We start from the raw sequence: 20,235 nt of genomic DNA, 5'->3' as shown, positions 1-20,235 counted from the left end.
TCTGGAGGCTGCCTTCTGCCAACCAAGTGCACACGGTATTTCTTAATACAAACAAAGCAGGTTTCTACATTTAGAACGGAACTCCTGACCTGACAGCCATCACTGGTTTTCTACCAGGGTACTCCTCTGTGGGTGTGTTCACTTAGAAAACCAAATTACAGATCTGAAGGCTGCCAGGGTGGGGACAGGATTAGAACAAAGGGAATGAGATTGAATGTTATTTAAGGGATATTTCTGTCGTTATGGTTTCCTGGTGAATTGCAATTCGGTCTTTCAGTGCTATTTCTGTATGTGTTCCTTATTGTTTGTTTAATTCTGTTTTTATTTTTTTTTTTTTTTTTTTTTTTTTAGATTTTATTTATTTATTTGACAGAGAGAGATCACAAGTAGGCAGAGAGGCAGGCAGAGAGAGAGAGGAGGAAGCAGGCTCCCTGCTGAGCAGAGAGCCCGATGTGGGACTCGATCCCAGGACCCTGAGATCATGACCTGAGCCGAAGGCAGCGGCTTAACCCACTGAGCCACCCAGGCGCCCCTAATTCTGTTTTTAAAATGCTCATTAGATTAGAACATTCTTTTCCTGGTTAATACCTGAGAATCAGTAGTCCTACAAAAAATGGTCTTTTCCCATCGCCTGTTACATGCAAGGGACTGGGCCACGTACTGGGGTTGAGGTCAAAAGATTTACAACCTAATAAGGAAGATTGCTGCATTCTGACCAAGTCCTGCCCCTCCGGCCCCCTTTAAAATGGTCCTGTCGGTTACTAACAGCATCTGTGTATTACCACTCTTACTTCAAAATGGAGTTTCTACACGTGGTTATTTTATGTTAGTTATATTTTAGGGTGGGTACTTCCTGGCATCTTTTAATCATGTCAGTGAGCTGTCTTCTAATTAATGCCCAACAGGTTATTTCAGAAAGGGCTCAGGCAAATGTTAATTCTCTTCATTGCCTACATCTCTATTCTACCTAAGGCTGATAACCTGCGAAATGGCCTAGACTCTCAGCGCCCTGGTTGGTTTCAGGTCGTTTTGAATTCACCGTTCTCCAATACTTATTTTAAAAATCTCTGCCTTCTGCTTCTGTTAGATCACTGAGAATGCAAAAGGAACAATTAAGCACCTGTTCTATGCTAGGTCAAAACTGGAGTCAATCACAGGTTAAATTATGCTCAGAGGGGCACCCGGGTGGCTCAGTCATTAAGCGTCTGCCTTCTGCTTGGGTCATGATCCCAAGGTCCTGGGTTTGAGCCCCACAGCAGGCTCCCTGGTCAGGGGGGCCTGCATCTCCCTCTCCCTCTCCCCCTGCTTGTGTTCCCTTTCTCTCTGCCAAATAAATAAATAAATCTTTTAAAAAAAAATTTGGGGCACCTGGATGGCTCAGTGGGTTAAAACCTCTGCTTTCGGCTCAGGTCATGATCCCAGCATCCGGAGATCAAGCCCCGCATTGGGCTCTCCGCTGAGCAGAGAGCCTGCTTCCTCCTCTCTCTCTGCTTGCCTCTCTGCCTACTTGTGATCTCTCTCTGTCAAATAAATAAATCAAATCTTTTAAAAAAATAAAAAATAAATAAAATAAATTATGCTCAGATACATCATTTCAGAAGTCAGGGTAAAGTAGAATACATTAATAAACAAATCTTTTAAAAATATTTTAAATCTTTTAACAAATATTTTTAAAATATTTTTAAAATATTTTTAAAAGATTTGTTTATTAATTTAAGAGAGAGAGAGAGAGAGCATGAGTGGGAGGGGCAGAGGGTGAGGGAGCGAATGTCAAGTAGACCCCATGCTGAGTGTGGAGTCTGACACAGGACCCCAACATCATGAGCCAAAATCAAGAGCTGGCAACTTAACCTAGTGAGCCACCCCACCCAGGCAGCCCATAAAATATTTTTCTATCAGAAATTGCCAAGTGGACAAAGTTGTGTTGTTTTGTTTTTTTAAAGACTTTTTTATTTTTATTTATTTGACAGAGAGAAAGCATGAGACAGCACAAGTAGGGGGAGCCGCAGAGGAAAAGGGAGATGCTGGGTCTCTGTCCCAGGACCCTGAGATCATGACCCGAGCCAAAGACAGTCACTTAACCAACTGAGCTACCCCAGCACCCCCCAGGTGGACAAAGTTTTAATAGTGGCAAGGAATAAGCCATCTTTTCCTAAAAGACCTAAAAATGAAGGAATGCTGTATTTAGGTGATGTGATGCAGTAGTGATCAGAATGTTATTATTATATATTTGTTTCTATTATGTATTACAATTTCACCTCCAATATTTTTAAAAGTGTATGTGTGCGTGTGTGTGTGTGGTTTGTGAAGTCTTGGCTACTCAAGTTTAGAATCAGAGTGTGTTAGAGTCAAAAAGGGAATCTGGGGATCGTTTGATCCAAAGACATCTTTTACAGGTGAGAAAACGAAGACCCAGAGAGGTGACTTATGCAAATCCTATGTCCCATTACTCTCACTTGCATCCTTTCAGCCATGCTGTGTATCTTTCTGTATGCCATGCTTACACCCTAGTAATGAGCTCGGTTTTACTTTTTTTTTTTTTTTTTTTTTTTTGAGAGAGAGAGAGGGAGAGAGAGAAAGAGAAAGGAAGAGCGATAATCTTTTCTTTTTTTTTTAAGGGAGAAGCAGGCTCCCCGCTTAGCAAGGAGCCTGAGGCAGGACTGGATCCCAGGATCCCAGGATCATGACCTGAGCTGAAGGCAGATGCTTAACTGACTGAGCCACCCAGACACCCCAAGAGTGAGAATGTTAAGCACGTCCACACCTAGCACAGAGTCCAATGTGGGGCTCGATCTCATGACCCTGAGATCATGACCTGAGCTAAAATCAAGAGCCAGTCACTTTATGACTGTGGACTCAGCCACACAGGCAACCCTCTATTTAACTTTATAAAGAAAATGATGTATGGCCTTTTATTAATTCAAAGCAAAGAAAGCGAAGATGTGCCCTAGGGAAATTAAGTACTCTTATCGAAGGGAATATTCATGATTTTCAGAAGTTTGGGGTAGCTTGGGGATGATGTTTGAGAAGTATAGATACTCTAATTGGTAGATTTAAATGTGCCAATTGCGTTTAAGAGTATTTGTTTGAATCTACAAATATACTTCACTAAAATTAAATATAGAATTTTATCAGCCCTCAAAATATTGCGGAAATGGTTTTACATAGGATATTTAATATTTTAATAGTTGACAAAAATTAGCTGAAATGAATTACACTTAGATCACACTTAAAATAAGATCTGTGGGGCGCCCGGGTGACTCAGTCAGTTAAGCATCCATGTATAGGCACTAAAAGAACTAATTCTCCCATGTATTTTAGTACAGAGAGATAACCACATGATGCTGTTGATTTGATGTTTAAATCTGACATAGGGGCACCGGGGTGGCTCAGTTCGATGAACGTCTGCCTTCGACCCAGGTCATGATCCTGGGGTCCTGGGATCGAGCCCGCATTGGTCTCTCTGCTCAGCGGAGATTCTGTTTCCTCTCTCCTCCCTATGTGTGCCCTCTCTTGCTGTCTTTGACCTCTCTCTCTGTCTCTCAAATAAATAAGCAGGATCTTAAAAAAAAAAAAAAAAATCCCAAGTACTTTCCATGATCTGTAAGAGTATACGTGATCAGCTCCCGAGCCTCATCCCTGACTCTCTCCTCTGTTTACTCTGCTCAAATCCTGCTGGATCTTTGCTCTTCTCAAACCATATCAGACACTCTTCCATATCACAGACTTTGCATTTACTCTTTCCTCTACTCGAAATCTCTTCCCCCTAGATATCTGCAATTCGTTCCCTTGCTTCGTGTAAGTCTTCATTCAAATATAACCTTGTCAAAGTGGACATCCTTGACCTCTGCCATTTTGAGCTGCATAATTCTGTTTTGCGGGAGGGGGTCATATGTGTCGTAGGGTATGGGGCAGCACAAGACACTGGATGCCAGGAGCCTTGCGGGGGGGGGCAAATTAGCCCCCAGTCTGACCCCTTTCCCTGCTTTATTTTTCAGCACAGCACTTAAGTTATATTTCATTATATTATATTTTTATAGTCTTACCTCACCTTAGATGTTATTTGCTTAGTAGTTGTCATTAGAATAACAGGACTTCTCTATCAATCCCAGCAGTACCCCCATTCCCAGAACAGCACCCAGTCAGGTTTTAAAGTAACGTATCAGATAGATTAATTTCACAATACATTTTCTTGAACAGTGCTCTGGTTTCTCTATTGAGATTGTATCCTTTTGTTGTAATAAATTTATGTGTGAAATTCAGTGGAGGAACCTAAGGAAAAGCACTGTTGAAACAGTAGGTATTTGAAATTTGTGGTGAAAGTCCAGTTTTGTTAAAACTATATATGCCCAGGGGCGCCTGGGTGGCTCAGTGGATTAAGCCGCTGCCTTCGGCTCAGGTCATGATCTCAGGGTCCTGGGATCGAGCCCCGCATCGGGCTCTTTGCTCAGCGGGAGCCTGCTTCTCTCTCTCTCTCTCTGCCTGACTCTCCGCCTACTTGTGATCTCTCTCTCTGTCAAATAAATAAATAAATAAAAATCTTTAAAAAAAAAAAAAAAAAACAAAAAACTATATATGCCCAAGAGATTACAGCCCTCAGGACATTAACCTTCTTTCTTAGTAAATTAACTTCTGGTCATTGATCAGTTTTTTGTTTTTTCATTTTGAATAGTTTCAGACTAAGCATCATCAGCACTTAAGATATACACTCCGTTAGAACGGTCCTAGCACAAAAATAAAAAGGTTATTTATAGAGTCATGGTAAACATTTGCATTACTCGGGACTGCATTTATTTTTATGAACTCCGTATTTATTTACATTAGCTCTTGGAAAAAAGTGGTGTTGAAGAGGGTAGTTTAATTTCAGGTGTGCTTTGTAATATAATCAGCATCCATTCATAAACTGTTCTACCAGACTAATGGAAGAATGAGGGACGTAAAACTCCTAAATAGATACAACAGAAACCGTTTTCTACCATGGCGGTGTTTTATTGGTACGTTGTCTATTAATTATTTTTTAGAAGTCCTGTCAGCTTCATGATTGAAAAATAATTTATTAGGCAACTCTGCTTTGTTAGTATTAAGGATGCTATTTTTTTTTTTTTAATTTGACAGAGAGAGATCACAAGTAGTCAGAGAGGCAGGTAGAGGGGGGGGGGGGCGAAAGAAGGCTCCCTGCTGAGCAGAGAGCCCCATGCAGGGCTGGATTCCAGGACCCTGAGACCATGACCTGAGCTGAAGGCAGAGGCTTTAACCCACTGAGCCACCCAGGCACCCCAGGGATGCTATTTTTAAGTGAAGCTACATATACATTGTTTAAAATACAGAAAACATGGTGTAAAACTGTGCTTTCTGTTAAAATTTGCGTTTCCTTTTTCAACAACCTTAGGTACCAAACAGCAAGAAGAGCAAACACTGTGTTCAGGCGAGCTTAGTAGGAACTGAGTCTCAAATGAAGACAAATGCTCATCATAAGACTACTCCAAGAGGTTCACTTATTTCTTCTAATTTTTTTTTTCCTTTTTTTGCCTGCTCTCCCTCTTTACAAAGATCTCAACAGCAACGGATTCATCTGTGACTATGAACTTCATGAGCTTTTCAAGGAGGCCAATATGCCATTACCAGGATATAAAGTGAGAGAAATTATTCAAAAACTCATGCTGGATGGTGACAGGAATAAAGATGGGAAGATAAGTTTCGATGAATTTGTTTATGTAAGTATGTGTAAGTCCACCATTAGTATAAGGGGTCATGACTGTTCCTTTGTCTAGCGGGATCTTAAAAGTAGTCAATCCTGTGAAGTTGCTAAATGTTTCGTATTAGTCCTGTTAGGATTAATGAAGTTTCCATCATCCCACCAAGTGTCCTGGGTTCTCTTAGCCATTAGAGTATCTTAGCAAATGAATTGGGAAAAAGAACACTGAAAGAATCAAAGCTACATCACGGCTACTCTACTTGCTCTGAAAGGGGAACCATTTCCTCTAGGGCTTCCTCAAAGGGGATTTTTCAAGGTGCTAAGTGTCGTCCTTGAAGTGCTCTCTCCATCTCCCTTGGTGTCTGCCTTGGGGAATAGGGTGCTCCCAGATGTTAGTTAATGCTACACCCTGACTCACAGTCTTGGAAGCTTCCTGACTTGAGCTTTCTGATTAAAAGATGTTTGTGACTCTTGTCTTAGTAGTATTTAACCGGACGGTTTTCTCGAGGATAATAATTTTGATAATTGAAAGTTAGAAGCGTATCTTTTTAGTCCATTGGAGGAGGCATTTAAAATTTCTAGTATCATCAGATACTCCTCAGGGTTCGGGGCTGACTTAATTCTTCCACTTCCAAGCACTGAGTTTAGAGTTCCGCACTCAGTGCTTGGGGAGGGGTTCTCTAGCCCTCCTTCCTGAAGCCTGACACTGTAGCTGCCAATGAGCGAGGCGACTGGTGCCATTTTCAGTCCATAGCCATTGCCAGGAGTATTTGAGATGTAGCGGTTGCCTCTTCCCTCCATGAAGAACACCCTGAAGATTTTATTGGTTGGGTTTATTAATTTAAGGCTGAGTTTGTCTAGCTCTAATTAGGCATTCCTTTTACTGGGTTACAAACAGGTAATGAGTTGCCTCATTTTTTCACCAACTTCCCAGCTTTCTCATCCTCCTTTTCCATGGTAACTGAGGCTCCCTATAGCCAGTGAAATTCTGGTATGTTCTCTCCCATTAGAATTAACTCCTTTAGAACATTGTTAAGAGCAGATTGGCTAATGATGTCTCCAGAGCTGAGAGCATTTGGTGCGGCGGGGAGGGCTGCTGTTTTAAAAATGTAGACATGTGTCATGATGGCGTTCTTGTCGGCTTCTTTTGAAATACTGATTTCCTACCCACTGTTTTTTGTCTTCAGTTATTGCCAAAGCCTTTTGTTTTGAATTCTGTGTTCAATAGTAAGTTGCAATTGACTTGCAGTATGAGCACTTGCATGTCTCTGATGTGAACGTGCTCCCCTTGGAACTGCATGTTGAGTTGTGAATTTAAAGCAGCTTAGAGCAGTAGTTAACTATGATGGGTTAATTTTTGAGATAATTTACTGCCCAGAATTTTAATCTGCTAGAAAGAACGGACCTAAATCGTGAAGATCTGCAGTGTGGCTAGTATTATTAAGGACAAAATTGTGAAAGTGTCTTTGAGAAAAATGATCTTAGGGAAATACTTAATTTTGTAGGTCTTGAAATGTTGCAGGTTCTTCCATCCGAGCTGTCGGAGGCTTTTAAGGGAGAAGGTTTGATTCCCCTAGTATATTCTCAAAAAGTAAATGATGTGCATACTAATTTTGGCATCGCTAGGAATTTTTAGAAAATATTAATGAGGACATTTCAGGTTAAAATGTACATTTCTTTCTAATTGGAAGGAATCAGTATATTTAAACTCTTCCACTTTTTTTAAGATTTTATTTATTTATTTGACAGAGATCACAAGTAGGCAGAGAGAGAAAGGAGGAAGCAGGCTCCCCGCCTAGCAGAGAGCCCTATATGGGGCTCCACCCCAGGACCCTGGGATCATGACCTGAGCCGAAGGCAGAGGCTTTAACCCACTGAGCCACCCAGGCGCCCCAGTATACTCTTTCATTTTTCAAATCAAAAATAAAAGCTTGGAGTCCTGAACAAAGGAAGTGGCTTCCCCAACATTACACATAGGACTAGTAGCTTTTTCCAGTTACTTCCCTTCTGTTCAAGACATCTGAAATGTGAAGGACAGTAAAATAACCTGCCTGAAATTTCAGAATGATACCGCCATGACCGGACTGAAAAACGGGTGTCTGAGCAAATGTCCGTCCGCTTCCATCTGCTTTGTCACTGATGAGACATCTTAGAAATTGTCAAAAATATGGGTAGATTTTCGTCATCTGTAAAAAAGCAAGCGAGTTATTCCTATCAGGTGTTAACATAAGGAAGTAGAAATAAACGTGTTCTTACATCTTGGGGTTTTTTATTTAAATTGCTGCATAAGAGGTGTTAATTGCAAAGCGGCCTACAGACAAAATCAGTTTATGTTAATTTTGGAGAAGAATATATATAGGGCAGAAAAGAGTCCCTAAGTTATTATGTACACTTCAAATGTTAGTTAAATTTAATACCAGGATTTTGTTTCTTCTAAGTCTCTCAAAACGACATTACTGGATTTTTATACCTACAAGGTAATGGTGGGGTTTTTTGGGTTTTTTGTTGTTGTTGTTGTTGTTTTACCTGTATCTTTAAAAAGACTGGTATGGCCCTTCCTTTCAGCAGAGATGTCTGCATTAAACTCTTGTTTTCACAGTGAGAAATTTGCTCTTGCATGATGGCACTAAGTTGTTGACCAGCCCTAGGACTTTTGCTAATAGCACCAATCTCATCAGATGAAATCGCTTCATATAAGTAAAGTGCTTAGAACAGTGCCCGGCATATAGCAAACGCTATGTAGATGTCAACTGTTGGGGGTACTGATTTCTGTTCTGTTTTGTAAAGCAGTGTTCTTTTCCTATTATTACTAAGCTCAGGCCTACAACAGATTCCAAAAAAAAGAAAAGAAAAAATTCAAGTGTACTACTTTGGAAACACTTTGGAAGCAAGCCTCAAACCCCGGAAGCCAGTCAATATTTTGCAATTCTTTCTGAAATCTTTCCTTCCTCCTAAGTCATTATGCCTCTGGATTGCTTTGTCTGGCTGCTAGTCCTGCACAGAACTAGAAAGGTGATGAAACTTTAAAAAGGAATAAGAAACATATACATATATATACTCCATTAAGTGGGGGATGCATAGAACCAGAGCTGCAGGGTCCCCAGGAGTTTGCTCACACATGACAAAGCCAGTCCTTCCTCCTCGAGGGAAAACAGCACTAACAGTGAGCTCATTAGTATCACGACAGGCAGCTTTGAAAAAGATTCATTGAGAAGACTTCAGCTCAGTAGTTGGCCTTGTGTTATCTCTGATTTCAGAGATTCTTGTTAAGCCAGGGTTTTCTACTCAAATAACTTTATCATCCGCTGGAGCAATTCTTCCCTAACCTAGAAAACAAAATGCAAGTTCTCCTGCTGTGAATCCATTGAAGAGACGTAAATCTTCAATTATCCCTTTTAATTTGCTTTTTTTTTTTTTTTAAATCTACGCAACAGAGGAAATTACCATGAACCCGAAAGTTTGAGCTTGGCTGGAAACATTTATTTAAAAATATTTAGAAAACGAAGGTCCTATAACCTCTGTAAGGCAATTAAAAATTAACTGATTTAATTGCAACTTTGCTTTCGTTCCCAAGCATGAACTTAACTACAGTGACATAAGTAATTGCATTAGGATATTACACAGTAGACATTCTTTTTTTAACTTATTATTTGTATTGTTCCTTTTTTCCATGCTATATTTAAATTTGGATTTATTTTTTAGCTGCAGTTGTGATCATGGAAACCAACCTAATTTTTTTTATTTTTTTTTTTAAGATTTTATTTATTTGTTTGACAGACAGGATCACAAGTAGGTAGAGAGGCAGGCAGAGAGAGAGGAAGGGAAGCAGGCTCCCTGCCAGGCAGAGAGCCCGATGTGGGGCTAGATCCCAGGACCCTGGGATCACGACCTGAGCCGAAAGCAGAGGCTTTAACCCACTGAGCCACCCAGGTGCCCCCCAACCTAAATTTTAGAAGCAAACGATCTTGAGGCAAAAATAGGCCTAATAAAAAAATAACTTTTCATAGGTCATTTCTGAGGCAATAACATTGTGTATGCTTTTTTTTTTTTTGGTCATGCAAGTGATTTATGGTACCTCAGTCATGAGAGAAAGCACATATTTCAGATTTTAATTTACTAGACAATGTCTAAATAAAGTGGAGTTCAGAGTGGGGTAGAATAGTGAATATTGCGTTTTTACTAAGCAGATATATAATTCTCAAAGGGGAGGTATGGGAACCAAACGCATCACAGTGAAGACTGCTACATTCACTGGTCACCATTTTATCATATAATCTTGGCTCAGAAGTTAAGGTAAATGAAATGAAACGAAAGTTGGATTTAAAAAATCAGTGTGCATAAAAAGAATTTCTATCATTTAGAACTTGCCCAGAGTGCCTGAGTAGTCAGCTCTACAGTATCGATACCTAACAGGAGTCCGTATAATGGCCAGAAAGGAGGGAAAATGATTTTATTGGCTGTGTGCAATATTTAGAGTAGTCTGTGTGTGTGTATCTATAGACATAAGTAGACATAGACACACTCGCACACGTGCACACCCATTCTGAAATTCCACCTCTGACATTTCAGGTAGAGCAGAGAAATCACAGCTCTGAAAATTAAGCTTGATCTTGTGGAACTTAACTACTCCCTAGTTTCCTAAATAAAAGTCCAAGGAAAGACAGGATTTTAGAAAGGCAAGAGGAAAAAGCGTGGCTTTGAGAGAGAGAGCCACCCACAACACCTTTAACAACTTTCACACCAGTTACAGAAAATCTCTCTCTCTCTGATTTGGATTAATGGATTAGTGGATTAATGACAAAAGGGTTCCCTCCTGGGAAACCTAAATAGAAAAGGCCCTCCCAGCTTTTGGACGGATGTCTTGTGCAGGACACAGGGGTTGGTCAGTGGCACATGGGGCTGGATTTCAAACTTATCCTCGTGCCTGTTCTCATAGATAAAACCTGAACTGCTACATATTGTGACCCTGGTCTATGAACTTCAAACATGGGCTGCACCTCCTGAGATTTGTGTGTGTGTGTGTGTGTGTGTGTGTGTAACTGTCAATAATGCCAAAGGCCCTTGACTCCTGTTCTGTTTGTTCAGCAACTCTTCCATTAGGGTAGTATGTTTCCTTCTGTAGGTCCACTTATGTGTTATAAACACCTTTTTAAAAAAAGATTTTACGTATTTAGAGACAGAGTAAGAGAGAGAGAGCACACATGTACAATGTGAGTGGCAGAGGGAGAGGAGGAAAGAATCCCAAGCAGACGATCTGATGAGCATGGAGCCCTGCACCAGGCTTGATCTCACGACGCTGAGATCATGACCTGAGCGGAAATCAAGAGTCAGATACTTAAGTGACTGAGCCACCCAGGTGTGTCTTTTAAAGAAATTTTATGAAGATGCTACATGTTTCTCTCATTTTATTGGAAGTAGCTAGTTTTTAGCCATGTGCATTGGTAGATCAGAAACAAGTTTGGGCTTAGGTGAGTTCCAGTATTTAAAAGTATATAGTTAGTCCTGGGACACCTGGGTGGCTCAGTCCGTTGGGCTTCCAACTCTGCGTTTCAGCTCAGTTCATGATCTCAGGGTCCTGGGATCCAGCCCCACCTCCGGGCTCTGCATTAAGCGGGGAGTTTACTTGAGGATTCTCTCTTCTTCTCAATCCCCACGTCCCTCCCCTCTTGTGCTCTCTCTAATAAATAGATCATTAAAAAATAGAGATCTTTAAAAAATATGTAGAGCTGTGTAGTCCTTTAGAACATCCATTCATTCAATCAGGCAGTTAGGAAAGGGTATGAAATCTGCTTTGTTACCACCTGCTTTGTACAATTAGAATGCACACATTCATTTTGTTTACCATGTTGTTCATGACGAGAAGCTAGATTTCATAAACACTCAAGACAGTTACTGAAAAGCCTCTTTTTTGTGTTTATTCTCCAAAGTTGTCTTTTTGCTGCCAACTCAACCCATTTTTTCACCTGATTACTCTGTAAATTTTGATTGAACACGCTCTTACCATTGTACCCCCAAAAGAGGTTTTTTTGGTTGAATCATTAAATTTTCGTCTTCCTTTGCATTAAGAATTGTGGTTAAAGAAGGGGGATCCTTCAGCTTTTTCTCTCCAGGGAACGAACAAAGCCTTACTTGTTGGTAGAAAATTAGCAGATTTACCTATGCCTTTGAACCACACTAGCTGGCGGCTTAAAGCGGATTCAATGCATGTGGCACTTAACATTTTTGACAAGTGTGTGCAATTGACTGTCTGGCTTCATTTTCAGTAGCAGTATTGTAGTATTTATTTAGCACCTTAAAAGCACAAGCCCAGTTTTCCATCTCCTTTTAAGACTCACTACCCATATGGGAAAATGTAGGTGAGCGGAGTCTAAAAGAAGATAGAAGGGCTTATCGTTGCACCTGATTTAAAACAAACTGTGAATTAACAACATATTTTCATTCGTAGATTTTCCAAGAGGTAAAAAGCAGCGATATTGCTAAAACCTTCCGCAAAGCAATCAACAGGAAAGAAGGGATTTGTGCTCTGGGAGGCACTTCCGAGCTGTCCAGTGAAGGAACGCAGCATTCTTACTCAGGTAATAATAGTACGACTTCCAGGTGCATCAGGGTGATGCAGTGACCTAAGGAGGGCTGCTAGAGAAACATTGCTTCCTAATTAAGAATACAGTAGAAGCCCACTGTGGTGTGTATTTAGACCTGGGACTAATACTTGCCGTAACGGCATTGTAAGTATTTATCATATGGCTTTGTTAGCTTGCAAGACATATTATATGATGTGAGCAATGATCGGCTTTATTATAGTAGAACTCTACAGGAATGTAAGTGATGTTTTTTTAAAGAATTTGGTAACTAACTTTTCTAAGGATCGGTTAACCCTGCTCATGCTCTCTGTTTTTTGCTGTTAATTTTGTACTTCATAAGAGCCATATTGTATTCAAGTATCTGGGTTTTCAAAGGGGAGAACTCATGTTTGTGACACGTTAACTTTCAGTACTATGTACAAATTATTTTAGACTTTAGAGTCAACCTAGAGTGTGAACTAATTTCTTATTATTCAACATGACTATAGAGGAAGAAAAATATGCCTTTGTTAACTGGATAAACAAAGCTTTGGAAAATGATCCTGATTGCAGACACGTAATACCCATGAACCCGAATACTGACGACCTGTTCAAAGCTGTGGGTGATGGAATTGTGCTCTGGTAAGATGTTGGTTGATTTTGTGTCCCGATTTCCAAAACAGCCTTCCACGTAATTGATATATTATTGGTTTCTGGGTGCTTGACGGCTTCAACTCGGGAAACAGAAGTGAAAGTCGTCTGGGTGTGTCTGAGAAAGTACCACCAAGATACAAATCTAAAACTCACTCATTTAGACTGGGGACTGCTTTATAAGGAAGCTGCCAGCTTCCAATTTCTGCTGAAGTACAAGCAGAACATGACAACTTTGTTGGACTTAAGTATGTCAGTGTCTACTTATTTTTAAAGTACATAGCTTCGGGGCGCCTGGGTGGCTCAGTGGGTGTTAAAGCCTCTGCCTTCAGCTCAGGTCATGATCACAGGGTTCTGGGTTCCAGCCCCACATCGGGCTCTCTGCTCAGCAGGGAGCCTGCTTCCTCCTCCTCTCTCTCTCTGCCTGCCTCTCTGCCTGCTTGTGATCTCTATCTGTCAAATAAATAAATAAAAATCTTTTTAAAAAAATAAAGTACCATAGCTTCAAAATACAAAAAAAGCTTCCTCTTCAGTTCTCACTCTCCAGTTACTTAGTTCTGAAAACTGTGTTGGTCCTTGCTGCCCCAGAGCTAGCATTATATTGGTAAAAAGGATGTAAGATGATCAACACTTTGTCCCGTTGATGATCTAAGAGCATATGCTCCGTAATCAGTCGGCCTGGGTTCATCCTCTGCCTCTGCCGCTCAGGAGCTTGTTAGACCAACCAAAATGCAGTCAGAATATTCACACCCCTTTGCATTTCACGCTGCATCTACTATGATCCCCATTAAAAACCATAAGATAATGCCATTTCGTCCATGTATAGGCACTAAAGAACTAATTCTCCCATGTGTTTTAGTACAGAGAGAGAATCACATGATGCTGTTGATTTTTTTCATTAACTTTTTCTTCTCTTTTTTCTTCTTTAACGTTTTAAAAAGCTTTTCTTTCTTTTCTTTTCTTTTCTTTATTCTTTCTTTTCTTTCAAACCCTTGTGTCGAGGGCTGACTTTCAATAGATCGCAGCGAGGGAGCTGCTCTGCTACGTAGGAGATGCTGTTGATTTGATGTTTAAATCTGACATAGGGGCACCGGGGTGGCTCAGTCCATTGAACGTCTGCCTTCGACCCAGGTCATGATCCTGGGGTCCTGGGATTGAGCCCCACATCAGTCTCCCTGCTCAGCGGGAAGCCTGCTTCTCCCTCTCCCTATGCAACGCTACCCCCGCCCCCGCTTGTGCTCTCTCTCTCTCCCAAATAATTTAAATCTTTAAAAAAAAAAAAAAAATCTGACATGGAAAGAAGCATGGTTTTCCCTGTGTGGAATCACATATTTTGGGGCAGTATTATAAACACCTAAAATGTTAGTGTCTTCGTCCAGATTTTACCGAATGAGATTCTAACCGAAGAAATCACAGATTCTAGTCTAATTAGCAGAACATTTCTTTATCTCACGACTGGATTAGCAATACCGAATATCGTGCCTAGCTCATCATTTAGGCTCTCAATAAATATGGTGAATGAAAGAATCTCATGCTCAATAAATTGACCTCCTTGTGAATAAATGGTCATTCTTATTTGTGAATTTTACAATCGAGAAAGAGACACAATTTCCATGTGGGATTTTATCTGTTTTTAAAATGTATGCAGTAAGGGTTTTTCCAGTATCCAAGTTAGTCATTCTTACAAAATGATGGGAAAATACAAAAAATTAGAATGATAAAGTATGCCTCAATCCCCAACTCAGAAATACTCAACTACTGTAAGCATTTTGGTCTTTTTTTTTATGTGCATTTTTCACATGTATAGTTTTTTGTGTGTGATCAACATGGTAAAAGTCATATATTGCACTGATTTTTTTTTCAGATTACATGAGAGACATGTCATGTGCCTTAAAACATTTGTGAATATTTACAGGCTCTTTAAAAGTAAACCAACTCCCTGCTAATTTGTGTTTCAGTAAAATGATCAACCTTTCAGTTCCTGATACAATTGATGAAAGAGCAATCAACAAGAAGAAACTGACACCCTTCATCATTCAGGTACAAATGGATATCCCTACCCTCTTCCTGGAAATGGCCTTGTGAGATCCTATTCTGTAGCCCATCAGTTCTGCCCTTCATGTCTTCCCATTTAATTCTTCTACAACTCTTGAGTTTAGGACTATTATCCAGATTTGACAGAGGAGAGCTGGAACTCAGGCTCCTGCCTTGCCCAAGGTTAACACTGGAACTGAAGTTCAAATCCAGGACTAACTCCAAAGCCCTGTGTTCTTCTCATTACATGCTGTTTTCAAGCATGCAGAAATAAGCAAAAATATTTAAGCTCTTAATTAATTAGCATGCTTAAGCAATGGAGCATTTTTCTTTTTGTCAAGTGAGTATTACACTCTGAAATAGCAAAATTCCCTCGGGCAGCAGCACCTCTTGGGACGCAGAGATTACAATTCTAGAACTTTTTTCAGGTGCATGGATTAGACCCCTCTTTTAGACATTTTTAGAAATACAATGACTCTGGTGCCTGGGTGACTCAGTCGGTTAAACGTCTGCCTTGGGCTCAGATCCCGGGACCTGGGATAAAGGGACTCCCTGCTCAGCGGGGAGTCTGCTTCTCCCTCTCTCTCTGCTGGGCTCTCTCATGCACACGCGCTCTGTCGATAGATAGATAGATAATCTTGAGGAAAAAAGTAGAAATACAGCCACTCTTGGGGCACCCGGCTGGCTCAGTTGGTAGAACATATAAGTCTTGATCTCAGGGCTATAAGTTTGAGTCCCAGGTATAGAGATTGCCTAAAAATAAAATCTTTAAAAAAGAAAAAAAGAAATACGACCCTTAACCTGGATGGAGAGCCTGACTCTAGTCACTCAGCCTTTTCTTTTCGTGACAATGTCCATGTACTTCAAAAGAGACCAAATAAAAATACCAAGTTAACTTCCCACAGAATTCTGGAAAAGACAGTAACAATAATAAAGCTGAGATTTGTTTTAGCTATGCCTTTAACACCAAAGTCTGGAGTTGGTTGTCTGGACTTTGTTTTCTGTGGATCATGTGCGGCTGAAATTAATTTCCTCATTGAGCATTATTTTCAGTAAAGGAGTAGACTCCTAAAAACTGGAAAGGTCAAGAAGCAAATGTGTACGTTGGCTCTCTTGCAGGAAAACTTAAACTTGGCCCTGAACTCTGCTTCTGCCATTGGGTGTCACGTTGTGAACATCGGTGCGGAGGATTTGCGGGCTGGGAAACCACATCTGGTTCTGGGACTGCTTTGGCAGATTATTAAGATCGGGTTGTTTGCCGACATTGAATTAAGCAGGAATGAAGGTAATGGAACACAGTCATTATTTTGAAAATTGTTTATTGGGTATTTTTCCTGGTCACACAGACTGTCGTGCTTTCACTTAATTGAGGCGATTAGATGATAACTAGAATTAAAAGAAGGTAATGCTATAGTGTTGTTGTGGAAAACAGTCTAATTACAACTTTTCGTCTTTAGTAGTAATTCACATTTGCCTGATGCTTTAGAATTCATTTTATAATAATAAAGACACAAAAGCACAGAGTTGAAGGAACTTTCCCAAGGTCCCCAGTCTGGGTATTTTTCATTTCTAATCTGGCTGCCCAACTCCTGCCCCATCTTCACTCCTGGATTTTGAGGCCTCTTCAAACTAATCTACCCCACCCTTGATGATCACGTTTTCCGAACTTCTTACAACATGGGGTTTCCCGTCACACCGTGGATTTGTAGATTCTATAAGCACACACGATACAATTGACTTGTGTCCTGGGCAATTCTACATGATCCTCTTCCTGCAAAGCTTTAACTATGAACCACCACTCCACATATTCCTATTTTATTCCAGAAATCGCCCTCTCAGTCCTTGTCACTTCTGGGAAATATCTCTTTGGGGTTCTCAGTCTTTTCAAGGTCCCCCAGAATGTCTGTCAATGGTTTTATTATTTTGCACATTGATCCATGATAAGACTTTTTTGCACTTTTGAGACTGTTGCCCTTGCCTTTGTTTCAATCTGCTCAAAGGTACCTATATTTGAACTATATTTGAACAAAGACGATTGCTCTCATTGCTGGCCTTCTTCACAGTGGTGTTTGTCTTGTTAAAGAAGCTGACGTCCAGGGACACCTGGGTGGCTCAGTCGTTAAGCATCTGCTGTCGGCTTGGGTCATGATCCCAGGGTCCTTGGATCGAGCCCCACATCGGGTTCCCTGCTCAGCAGGAAGGCTGCTTCTCCCTCTCTCACGCCCCCTGCTTGTGTTCCTCTCTCTTGCTGTGTCTCTCTCTGTCAAATAAATAAAATCTTTAAAAAAAAAAAAAAAAGGTCCATTCGGGAAGGCAAATACAATCACATTGGCGTGTGGAATAAATCAAATAACTTTTCTTTGACAAGGTCTCAGGTGCACAGATATCAGGCTGTTTAATCCTCTCTGGCCTCTGATGTGGTGGGGATGGGGAGCAAAAGGAAGGTCTTAGACAAGTGACCTGCTGCTTCTACCCTTGCTTAAGTCCCTCAGCATCAGAATGGCATGAGGCAGAGTCCATGAGAGATGAAATTTGCCTGATAAAGGTATCACTTAGACCTCTTCAGAAATCAGGCAGTTTCAGTCTTCTTGTTTAAGGGAAACCTCCTTTTATTTCAGGGGAGGTAATTACTGCATTAGGGACCACATGACGTACTCTTGCAACCATGCCGGAAGTTCAGCTGTTCTCCGTGCAGACACCCCATGCTTCTACCTAGTACCCATAGGGAATACTTACCAGGAACCCTTGGCTTCTTCATATTCAATTCAACAACAAAAAATAACTGAACAGCTTTTACAAGTTAGGTGCTATAGAAAATGTTAAGCTAAATTATAGCCCTTTAAAAATAGATTTAACCCGGGGCGGCTGGCTGGCTCAGTTGGTGGAACGTGGGACGCTTGATCTCGGGGTCGTTGGAGCCCCATGTTGGCTGCAGAGATTATTTTTAAAAATAAAACTATGTTTAAAAATAGATTTACCCTGGGGCGCCTGGGTGGTTCAGTGGGGTAAAGCCTCTGCCTTCGGCTCAGGTCATGATCTCAGAGTCCTGGGATCAAGCCCCGCATTGGGCTGTCTGTTCAGCGGGGAGCCTGCTTCCCCCTCTCTCTCTGCCTACTTGTGATCTCTGTCAAATAAATAAATAAAATCTTTTAAAAAAATAGATTTACCCCTTCGAGAATCCATTAATTACATTTAAATATAAGTACCATAAGGTTCTATACTCCTTTAGTCAAAAGGTTAAGTATAAAGACGCCACCGTTTTAAATATCCTCCTCCAAATCTCTAATTTTAACATAATTAAACAAGGACAGTTTGGGGGTCGCTTGGGTGGCTCAGTTGGTTGTGTGACTCTGGATTTCAGCTCAGGTCAGGATCTCAGGGTTGTGAGATCAAATCCCAAGCCAGGTTTTGCACTCAGTGGGGAGTCTGCTCGTCTCTCTCCCTCTGCTTCTCTCCCTGCTCACTTTCTCTCTCTCAAATAAATAAATAAAATCTTTAAAAAAAAAAAAAAAACAAGGAAAAAAAATGGTCATAATGTAAAGTGTTTTAAAAGCTGTAACTTATTTGCCATTTGGAACATAAAGACTAATAAAATATAGTATATATTTGCTATATATTCTCATAACAGTATCTTTATCTACATCATCATATAATTATCTACGAATATATTATCTTTTATTAGAGTGACAGTACCTGAAAATGAGGAACTAGGTCAGACCAGTTATTGTCCCTCTGTTACCTAACAGAGTGTCCAAAGAACGAATGAACTTGTAATGACCATTGTCATGTAATATCTTGGTTGTGGGTTTTTTTTTCCCTTCTAGCCTTGGCTGCCTTACTTCGAGATGGTGAGACTTTGGAGGAGCTTATGAAGTTGTCTCCGGAAGAGCTTCTGCTCAGATGGGCAAACTTTCACTTGGAAAACTCAGGCTGGCAGAAAATCAACAACTTCAGTGCTGACATCAAGGTAACCATGCAAGGAACCCTCATACCTTTGGGCATGGATACGATGGCTTGGGTGACTACCAGCCAGACAGAGGGAAAATCCTACCAGGATATTGCCAGGCCTTGTTGGCCCTTGGCGCTGATGGTAGATTTCAGGAGAGCTGAAACCTAGAAGGACTCTCCTTCTGTGGCAAATGGTCAAAGTATTATAGTCCTAACGCTTTCTGTTCTGCTCCCTGTTAAACATGGAGTACCAAAGGGTGGGCCATGACCACTCTCTTCCTAACTGCCTTTCTCAGACCTCAGGGTACCTGTTAATAAATCCTGGGAGAAAGAGAAAGGGCCCCAGGGTTCTCCTCCTTTCTTACTTGGCCTCTTTCCATCATGTGCTCCCACCGTTAGCCATTGAGTTCATGAGGGTAGTGATGAGCTCACATATGGCTGTCTCTTCTACCTCAGCCCTGTCCTATGGTCCTCCTACCAAAGCCCACTTCTAACCCCAAGACCCGCCACATAAAAGACCTTCAAACATTTCTTGTGTTACATTTTGGCGTTCACGTCTCAAAAGCAGTAAGGAAAAAACTAGCAGAGGGAGGAGACGTTGGTAGCTTCCCAAAGAGGGGGCCCAAAATTACGATAGCAAAAAAAAAAAAATTCTCATTCATTGACTCCACTCTCTCCCAAATCTGAGTGTTGGGACACAGGGAACAAATTCAAGGATCTTCAGCAGATGTCACTGACCCACGGGGCTATGAAAACTATAGTCTGTTATCTTATTGATGTGCTCAGTGGGGAGAGGGAACCTTGGGATGTTTCCATTACTGGTTTCACCAGTGACAGTTAAGGATAGCTCCCAAATGACAAAACCAGCAGGCCTTCTACCTCTTCTTTTAACTTACACAAGATGTTTGGTCGGGTATATATTTTTGCTTTATGCACGAGCTGTGTTCCTAAAAACCACTCTTAAATGGATTTTCTGTTTGGGACCTCTTTGAAAGGTACAAAAGGAAATATTGTTTAAAAATGGAGCCTGCTGTGGATCTTTTTAAAAAGCAAAGGATTGTTAGTAATGTGAAAAAGAAAGGCTTCCATTTGGTCTATACTCCAAGTGTAATTTTGCCCTGTACAGCCCTTTCTGGGGGAGAAGACCCTGCTGGGTCTGCTCTTTTTACTCACTCTTGTCAAGGGCAGAGGATTAGATTATGAGCTGCTCATGCACCATTAGAAAGAAATTGTAAGCACAAGCGCTTTCACAACGGTAATGCACAATTACGGGAAGGCAAATCCTGTGCCTGCTCACGGCAGGATCTGGCTTTGCACTTCATGAATGGCTCTGAAGTAGATTTCACT

At 40.9% G+C, this 20,235-nt stretch overlaps 1 protein-coding gene across 5 annotated transcripts in view; it reads left to right on the top strand.

Moving 5' to 3' along the window:
* PLS3 (plastin 3) overlaps window positions 1–20,235 on the top strand; it is an 84,283-nt gene that overhangs the window by 53,352 nt on the left and 10,696 nt on the right. For all 5 annotated transcript variants that reach the window (XM_059386336.1, XM_059386340.1, XM_059386338.1 and 2 more), the window contains exons 4-9: window positions 5,551–5,714; window positions 12,141–12,270; window positions 12,765–12,897; window positions 14,865–14,946; window positions 16,060–16,225; window positions 18,765–18,907. In XM_059386336.1, coding sequence (XP_059242319.1) covers window positions 5,551–5,714; window positions 12,141–12,270; window positions 12,765–12,897; window positions 14,865–14,946; window positions 16,060–16,225; window positions 18,765–18,907 — 818 coding nt within the window. The remainder of the gene's footprint in view (window positions 1–5,550; window positions 5,715–12,140; window positions 12,271–12,764; window positions 12,898–14,864; window positions 14,947–16,059; window positions 16,226–18,764; window positions 18,908–20,235) is intronic.

The sequence above is a fragment of the Mustela nigripes genome, chromosome X (genome assembly GCF_022355385.1).
Source record: "Mustela nigripes isolate SB6536 chromosome X, MUSNIG.SB6536, whole genome shotgun sequence".
In the NCBI taxonomy this organism is placed as follows: Eukaryota; Metazoa; Chordata; class Mammalia; order Carnivora; family Mustelidae; genus Mustela; species Mustela nigripes.
The sequence above is the reverse complement of the archived record's forward strand: the minus strand, read 5'-3'. Positions and strand labels throughout refer to the sequence as shown.